General features: G+C 35.7%; 1 protein-coding gene across 1 annotated transcript in view; it reads left to right on the top strand.

Annotated features, from left to right (window-relative positions):
- The window catches only part of clstn2b (calsyntenin 2b), a 63,363-nt gene that overhangs the window by 38,800 nt on the left and 14,525 nt on the right, over positions 1 to 10,038 (top strand). The window contains exons 9-10 of the mRNA XM_079886746.1: positions 6,769 to 6,931; positions 9,739 to 9,905. Of these exons, the coding sequence (XP_079742872.1) occupies positions 6,769 to 6,931; positions 9,739 to 9,905 (330 nt within the window). The remainder of the gene's footprint in view (positions 1 to 6,768; positions 6,932 to 9,738; positions 9,906 to 10,038) is intronic.

Here is a 10,038-nt window from a genome sequence, read left to right as displayed (position 1 = left end):
TTTTGGTCTTTGCATGTCTTAGACATCAAAGAACATGAATGATCTTTTTTTAATCTTTCCTAAAGGCTTTTTCTTTCCTCTCCCTGCAGAAAGTAATCTAATTAAATTAGCCTTTTTTTTTAAGAATCTGAGACTAATTTAATTAGCCAGTGGATGGTGTTGTGTTTCCATTATGAAAATTAATTAAAAGATATGAATATTAATGCAAATGTGAAGTTTTCTTGGGCGAGTGCTGAATGTTGGCTCCATTACACAAATGACAATTCCAGTGTTTAATTGCACTTCACAAAACACCATTTTTACTTCCATTTGCTTTGTTTGGCAAAATAAAGCATTCTAATGCATTATATGTATTTTTACTAAAAGGCAACATGCTTCATTCACTAATAGCTGTTTACAATCAATATACTTATGTACGCACATGCAATACTTCCACAGGTGCTTATGCTCACGAATTTGTCCTAACGTTTGTTCTTGAACCTCATATTTGCCAACAGTGCATTCGGCAATACAGACTGCATTTTATCATGCCATTTCAATTTTATTTATTCTTAATCAGAATGAATACTTTTAATCACATAGTTTTAGTTGATGTCAGATCCAATACAGTTGCAAACTCTCCATTACACTGTGCCTCGTTTACAAAACAAGTTGCAGTCAAATTCCCCGAACAAATATATAATCCTCTGACGTGATCTGGGAACGCCATTTAAAAAAATGTGTTTTAGTGAGTGAGAATGTCTTTAGACTTTTGCAAAATAGAGTGCATGAGATTTGCAAACAGTGTCTTAACTACCTGAACTTGTTTAATGTTTTACAGAAAAAGTGATTTATTCGACATTTTGGTTTATGATATTGAGAATTGGATTCAGAGAATGGGATTTAGTGTTTTAGCAATTCAGAAAAACTGTAAGAGTAATAAGATCACTTTTTACAGTGTATCCATGGCTAGACGTCTTAACTCAGAATCTTTTTTTTTTTAAATGAAACTTTCTAAATCATGATATCTGTAGTTCATTTCCAGATTTTATGCAGAAATTAGCGAATGAGACCCATTGTAACCAGGTATTTCAGATACCTTAAATAAGCACTAAATATTGTACAGTAAGTTTATATTCTCGATATTGCTCTTGTCTCTTAAGTGTTCAGAGTCACACTTTGTCAGGTTTGAAGAGCTAAACTTGAGGGAAAAAAATGAAATTGTACCTTCTCGAAGGCCAGAAAATAGATAATAGCCAGTCGCTGAAATAGGGGAAAAATAGATCGAAAAAAGACAAATAGACGATTCACACAGATGCGAGACACACAATAACACTGCGGTAACTGTTAAAGTGTCCTGTGTACTTACAGCATTTGAAAAATTGAAAAAAATGCTTTCTCTCTGCCTGTCTCTTTCTACCTCTCTTGCTCACTCTCTCTTTGATAAATTGCCTTGCCATTAAGTGGACTTTGCTTTAGTACGGCAATAAGTCTTTCACCATCGATTTACTGAACACACACAGAGAAAATATCACAGTAAGGTGCTCTGTTCTCTAGGGATCCCGTGGACACGATGTGTGTTCGTCCTAGCATGGGTGAATTTGCGGAAGATACACACACACACACACACACACAACACATATATATATATAAAATCGTAAACCACTGTAATATGTGTGCTAGATGTAAAAAAAAAAACAGTAATTCAACTACAATTCACAGGACTGAATGCCACTACTGCTGTCCACAACCACAAATTCTCACATTCACACACACACACACACACACACACATCCCTGCAGAAAATCAATGTCTGCCCAGACACACAGAGAGAACCACAGAAAGAGAAGAAGTGTTGAAAAACACTGAATGGAATACGAGATTAATACCAATTTAATTTAATGAAAAAGAAATCAATTTATTAATAAGAAGAACACAGAGTGATGATCTATGTACACAGAGAGAAGAAATGTATTAAAGAAAAATACAGAAAAAATAACAGTCACGACGCTGGTCAAGAACATATTTTGCATAAAGCCTGTTTTTCTACTTTTTTTGTGCATATTTCATAATTATCATCACTGTAATGAAAATAATTATTTATATTATTATATTTCAATATTTATTGTATTATTATTATTATTATTGAGTATATTTCAATAGCAAAGTAGGTATACCATATTTATTGCCTTTCAATAATAATTCTTTTTATTTATATTTAAACTTTTAATTAAAAAACAATAAGATGCTAGGGTGTTTTAGTTATTTGCCATGGCATGTTTCTATATGGCTGCTAGGGTGTGGGTTTTGTTTTTCATCCATTTTATTCATTTCCAGGCAAACAAAATTTGCAAGCCATATTAATGGCAATTACAAAAACATGCTGTAATGGTTTATGGCTGATATGAAGCTCACGACAACCGAGATTATTAGAGCAAACAGTCCTTTAATAAATAAATCCAAATGGCACAGATAAACTCAGGGAACAGGTATCACAACCACGTCACACAAACAATACAGGACCAAGAAATAACTCAAACTGAGGGCTTGAGTACACAGAGCAAACAAAAGAGCTAATGAGTTCATTAACAAGACAACAATCAATAAAACACACTGGGAAATCAAACAGGCAAACAGAAACAGAGAAAACAGAACACACACGTAACATGCATTTTTACTGGGAAAATGCTCTCCGCACATAGTATACGTTCATTAAATACTTTCACTTCAAACTCACTAAATCCCAGCCTCAGCCCAGTCAGAAATGTCGGTACTTATGGAAACATATACATAGGAGCCTGATAAAAATGTTCATATTAAAGAAAAACGTTAGACGGACTTAGAGGCTTTTGCATCTGAAGTCTTCATATATCCATTTATTAAAATGTGACCTGGACATATTTTGTGACATTCAACTCTTTTTATATAATATCGTACGTCCTTTCTCCACAGATCTCACTCTGAAGCAGGGGAGCTGTGGAGGGAATGGGGCATTGTGGGAAAGGAAAAATGAGGATGGTGGGGGGGGTGCTTCGTGAGAAGGAGAAGTGAGAGATGGAAGACTGATGGTGAGATTTCAGGTGCAGGAGGGAAGATGTAGTGAAGATGAGAAGTGTCTGATGGTTTCTCACAGCCGTTTCGTGTGAGGGTGTAACAATCAGTTCCACTAGACTCTACGACCCAGACCGCCTGCCAGACACACAAATACACAAACACACACACACTGTGTGTGACAGAGCGAGCAGAAACCGTCTGCTACTGTGTGCTTTTGAGTGGCAGTGGTCCAAACGGGCCAAACAGAGACCGATATTCCCCTCATCACTGCGCTATAGCACAACTAACTAAACACATTCAAGACGACAATCAAGCATTTCAGAGTCATTAAAGCCTGTTTGCTAAGGCGAGGTTTGCTATCACTACTACTGATCATAGTTAGGGTTAGTGATCTGATCATTGTTATAACTAGAAATAAACAGAAATAAAATAAAACATAAATTTTAGATGAAAAACGTAACCTTAAAAATAGATTACAATTTTTAATTGCGATTAATCACACCTTTTTGTGCGATTATGGTGAAATTAAGTATACACCATTTATCATTTAGTCATAATTTGCTATTTCCAGCAAAGTAAACCATCAGATCGAAGGGGGATTCTCGCAAAACTGTATTTTCCGCAAGCTTTTTCAAGGTAAACGTAGGTGTCTTTCCAAAAAAAAGACACCTGGAGACTCCAAAAGGACGATAACCAACAGATATAAGGAGTCCATATAATTCATAAATGTATCCAAACAAAAGCACCCATGAAAAACATTACAGGAAAAAAAAACACTTCTCAGAATTCACAGTAGCTATGTACAGTGCCACAGCAAATTACTTGTTTACATTTTAGTCAAGTGAAGTTGCGATACCGAACAGGACCACATGTTTGTGCATCCATAATAATGGACTCAAGTCAAGTCAGCTTTATTTATATAGCGCTTTATACAATAAAGATAGTTTCAAAGCAACTTTACAGAGATAACAGGAAAATGATGCATTTCGGCTGTTGTTCAGCTGAAGTCAGTTCAGTGTTGATTCAGTTCTGTTGTAAAGATCATCAATTATTAAACCAGTTCATTTCATCTATAAACCAGATCTGCAAAAGATCCAGCTCAGTTCAGTTCTCATTCAGCAGCGTCAGTACAGTCAGATTAGTAATATTGTTATTAAGCCAGGGGCGAGGCAAGAATTTTGAATTAATCCCATGCGCTAATGCATTAACGTTGACAGCCCTTAATTGAAATGTAAAAATAAAACCTAATTCAAGATATTATTAAATACAGTATAAAAATTATATTAAAATAACACTGTAACAAACCCTTAACCTTAACTAGAGATCAGAACAACCTTTTAAATTGGACCAAAACACCCTAGCAACCACAAAGAAAATCTTAGCAACCACATAGCAACACCCTGGCAACCACCCACAACCCCTTTAGCATCATGCCACATGTTTTGTATTGTATGGGCAAACACCACTCTTCAGCCATTCTCTTCAGACGATCCAGTTATCTCTACCTCAGACTTTTGTTACATACAGAGGCCAATGGTTTTCTTTCAGTTCAGACCCTCATTCTTTCATGTCTTCTCTTAGCCTCTTCTCACCCTAATGTCATCAATCTCTCCGTGACTCCCTCCACCAGTTCCACCCACCTCCACACCTCCCTCGCTTTTCTTCCTCATGATGAGCATCGATGGGATTGTTAAATAAGAACTGTGTCTTGGAGAACGTAAGCCTATAGAGAACAATTATAAAAGAAAGACAGAATGGATTTAGAGTGAAAAGAAAGAAATACAAGGGATGAGAAAAGAGAGGAGATGCTACATAATGACTCTGTTCGAAAACCTAGTGAGCTGCCTACCTAGACAGCATATTAAGTCATCATAAATGCACTCCACACACAATATCTGTTCCAGGGGGCTATATGGGGGACTTTTCCCATATCAGATTGAAAAGGCATTTATTTTCAATAAATATGAAGAAAATATGTGAAAAGTGGAATTAAAGTACCTAATGGTTATTTAATAATAAAGTGTTTATCGGGTAGGGTTAGGTTGTTAGTGTGGGGAGGGCTATATTGTCCCAATAAGGCAGGATTTATTTAATAAATATAATTATTTACACTCAATGGGCCCTATTTTAACGATCTGAAATGCAAGTGTCAAGCGCGAAACGCAAGTAACTTTGTGGGCGGATCTCGGGCGCTGTTGCTATTATACCGGCGGGATAAATGACTCTTGCACCCGGCGCAAATCTATAATGGGTTGGTCTGAAGTAGCTTCGTTATTCATAGGTGTGGTTTGGGCATAACGTGAAATAAACCAATCAGAGAGTCATCTCACATTCCCTTTAAGAGCAGACGCGCTTTTTCCATGGCGGATTGCTATTATAACGGCGGATTTGCCAGGCGCGCGCCAGGAGCAGTTCACAGCCGAGGAGAGCAACGCTCTCATCACGGCCGTAAAAGAGAGAGAAGTTACATTGAAATGGAGAAACCCACCCAAATTAACTTCGGTTAAACAGGCGTATGATAATTTGGGTAAATGTGTAAGCTAGATGTATGCTTTTATAATAAATTGTCTGTCTATCTATCTATCTATCTATCTATTGTAATAATGTATGATTTGCAAAAATGAAAACTGCTGCGTCTGTGTGTAGATGAGAGAATCAAAGTGTATGCGCGTTGTGCACACGCTACATTGATTATGGCCAAGCATGCGCCCTTAAAATAGCATATGAATAACATGCGCAACGCGCCACTGACTTTAAACAATTTTTTCCTGGTCAGTGGCGCAATTGTTTTCTAAACCTGCAAAATAGCATGAGGGAACGTTTGCGCCGGAACACGCCTCGTCTTTGCGCCGCCCCGGGGAGCGCAAGTGTATTTCTTAGTTAACCGACGTGCGTCTGTGGAGGGAAAAGCGCGCTTTGCGCGGGTGCAAAATAGGAATGATACATGCGTCGGTGTACAAAGTCAATTGCGCTGGGTGCAAGATAGGGCCCAATATGTTATTATTGCAAACTATTAACACTTATTTCAAAGTAAATACGTGTAACATAGTGTAACAACATTTTACAGTACATCGTGTGTATAGCATATATCGTTATTTGCAATTAGTGTAAATAGCATATATCGTTATTTGCACTTAGTGTATAGCATATATCGTTATTTGCACTTAGTGTATAGCATATATCGTAATTTGCATTTAGTGTATAGCATATATCGTTATTTGCACTTAGTGTATAGCATATATCGTTATTTGTATAGCATATATCGTTATTTGCAATTAGTGTAAATAGCATAGATCCTTATTTGCACTTAGTGTATAGCATACATCGTAATTTGCATTTAGTGTATAGCATATATCGTTATTTGCACTTAGTGTATAGCATATATCATTATTTGCACATAGTGTACAAAGCATCGTTATTTGCACTTAGTGTATAGCATATATCGTTATTTGCACTTAGTGTATAGCATCGTTATTTGCACTTAGTGTACATGGCATATATCGTTATTTGCATTTAGTGCACATAGCTGCTGCCAAAAAATTCACTGTGGCATTCTGCAGTCAAGTTACATTAAACTAATGTAAAGTCATTGTTTGAATTTTCTCGACTCTGAAGCAAAAAAAAAGAAAACAAAAGATATGTGGAATGCAAAAATCCTCCTAGACTGCCCTTATGTACAAAACTCATGCTGATATGGTGAAATTCTCTGTCTCTTTCTTCCTCTCTCTCTCTCAGATCTGTGATAAGGAGTGGCATTATTACGTCATCAGCGTTGACTTCCCAGTGGTGACTCTATATGTGGACGGCGTGACCTACGACCCTTACCTAGTGACAGATGACTGGCCCATCCACTCCTCTCAGATTGACGTGCAGCTGACTGTAGGAGCCTGCTGGCAAGGTTAGGGGGGGTGGGCGTGGCTAGCATGATTTGTGGGTGTGGTCAATGTGCATGTGACTTTGGTTCAATAATCAGGTCATTATCTTGAAAGTAGAAATGTAAATTCTCACAGCATGCAAATCCACAATGAAGAATTCTTTACTAAACAACCATCTCTACTTCACTTCTTTTTTTTGCTTTTTTTTGCTCTTTTTTGGCATTCTTTCTTTTGCTTTTGAAAACGTATATTCCTCATTCTTTCCATCTGTTTTTTTTTCTCTTCAGCAATCAGAACACAGATTCTTACTAAAAACAGCTAAAAAAAAACAAAAGTTGACTCCTTGACCTGCCCATGCTGCCTTTCTGTGTCTTTGAGCTTCTTTGTTTAACAATGAAAGAAATATAAGAGAGAGACAGATCATTATAAAAAAATCACTTGTGCATGTGGAAGATAATCAAAGGGAAAGTGATGTGAGAGCTGACTGGACATTTGCTCTTTTTAAGGTTTTTGGAGCTTGAGGGGTATAGCGGTTTCTCATGGATCACTTCTGTGGTCACGGTTTTGGTTCAGTTTGTACAGCGCTTTGTATTCACAGATTATAGGTGATACAATATGATAAACAATATTTTTAACACTGTAACATGGAGATTTTTGGTCGAGGAGCTTATTGTTAATGTTATATTATTGTTAACCAACTAAAACTATTTTTATTTTTAAACTATTATTAAAAATTGTTTTTGTTAATCAAAATAAAGCTAAAATTAAGTTTACACATTAGATGAAAATCTTAAACTTTAAAAACTTAAACTACTAAGCAACTAAAAAAAGCTCTAAAATGACTAAAACTAAATAGGAATAAAACTAAATAAAAACTAATATATTTTTTTAAAAACTAATAAAAATGACAAAAGCACCAAAAAAAAGACAAAAAATGAAAACTACAATTAAAATAAAAAAAAGAATAGCTAATTTAAAATATTAATACTATAATAGTATATAAATAATACAAATATAATACTGGTTTTTACCACAACATTTAGGAAGAGATAGTAAAGGAACAGTTAATCCCCAAAAAATCTACATTCATTTATATGCTGCATATATGCAACTCTTGAACATCAAAAAAAAAAAAAAAAAAAAAAAAACCGCATAAAAGCACCCATGCAAAAAAGTAAGCAGGTTCCATCTTAAACCTTTACAATACCAAACGGGTCGGTTCACAAGCCTATTAATGACAGCGCAGACCTCTATTTCACTCTTCTCCTGAAATGTGCAGCACTGTGGCTCTATCAACACACACACTGATCTGTTTGTTTGAGAATCACAGCAAGGCTGAACTGTCTCAACCAATGTTGCTGTGACAATTTTCTCCCTAAACTACATCCATGTAAACCCACACCCACACACACACACACATCAGTATGCCATCGCCCGAGGCTCACTGTCACCTGATCACAAACACACTCAGAGAGGCTTCATTGCACACACACTCATCTCATACAGAGCAGATAGATGCATGTAATTGCTCATTATCTCTGGCTTCAGCAGTGAATACAGGTTTAATCATATGATTGCTTCATTTCAATGCAGCTTCTGAAGATCTCTAGCTACACTGAAGCCAACATTTATTTTATATATGTGTGTGTGAATAAAGTGGATCTGTGTAACTATGGCTTCATCTGAAACTAAAGGCAGATATACCCAATCAGTCAATAACGTTTTGATGGTGCCTCCAAAGGTAACGGCTTCATTACGTCTAATGATCTAGAACAAATAGAGAGAGCTTTAGACATAACAGGTCAATATTTAATGACTATTGACTTATTTCATACTACAAGTGGAATAATATGTTTAAATTGAGTTCAGACGTGCCTTAATCCCTCCCTGTAACGGCAGCGTAGTTCATTTTTATGATATAAGGAACCTAGTTGACTAAAAGGGGACATGAAAAAAAAAGAAAAACTGGATTTTTTTGGTTTGTTTCTTATATATATATATATATATATATATATATATATATATATATATATATATATATATATAAAGTTCAATACTGTATAATATGGAAATATAAAGTCTACGCTATGCTATTTATAATGACAAACTCCCTCCCCAGTGCACCATGATTATTTATGGAAACTAGGCAGCAAAAATGGGCCAATCAGAAACCATCACTCTATTGACAAACATGAGCTCATTTACATACACTACTTGTCAAAAGATTTGGGTCGGTAAGATTTTTTAAAATGTTTTTGAAGTCTCTTATGCTCACAAAAATACAGTAAAGACAGTAATATTGTGAAATATTATTACAATTTAAATGTAATGTTGTCTATTTTAATATATTTTAAAATGTAATTTATTCCTGTGATCATAGCTGAATTTTCAGCATCATTACTCCAGTCTTCAGTGTCACATGATCCTTCAGAAATCAGTATAATATGATGATTTGCTGTTCAGTTAACATTTCTTATTATTGAAAACAGTTGAATTTCATATTTTCATATTCTTCATATTTTCGTGGAAACCGCGATAAAAAAAACAGGATTCTTTGATGTATGAAAAGTTCAAAAGAACAGCATTTATTTATTTATAATATTTTATAATACTATAAATGTCTTCAATGTCACGTTTGATCCATTTAATGCATCCTAGCTGAGTATTAATTTATTTACAGTAGCAAAAACAGCCCATTTAATTATATTTATCAGACAGAGGGTGAAGCATGGTCATGGAAAAGCCATATTATGTGTTAGAAGCATTGATTAACATTATAAGTTTAGGAGGTTTTTATTATCTGTTAGCATGTCTATATTTATGTTTGCAGGTGGCGAGGTCTCTAAAGCAAAGTTTACACAGTATTTCCGAGGCAGTTTGTCTGGACTGACGATACGACCGGGGAAGATTGACAGCCAGACGATCATCTCCTGCCTACAGGCCTGCAAAGAAGGGCTGGACATCACTTCACTGGAAAGCCTCGGACCGAGGATAAAGGTTTCACACACACACAAAGCTAACACACACTCTAAACTCAACTTTACGAATCTGAACGAATGAGCTGCGCTTGAAGCCAGTGTGCAGTGCCAATAACAAAATGTTGCTTTTACTAGTAATTCAAGGTCACAGA

Source organism: Squalius cephalus (assembly GCF_949319135.1).
Source record: "Squalius cephalus genome assembly, chromosome: 11".
Taxonomy (NCBI): Eukaryota; Metazoa; Chordata; class Actinopteri; order Cypriniformes; family Leuciscidae; genus Squalius; species Squalius cephalus.
This window is presented reverse-complemented; position numbering and strand designations above follow the sequence as displayed.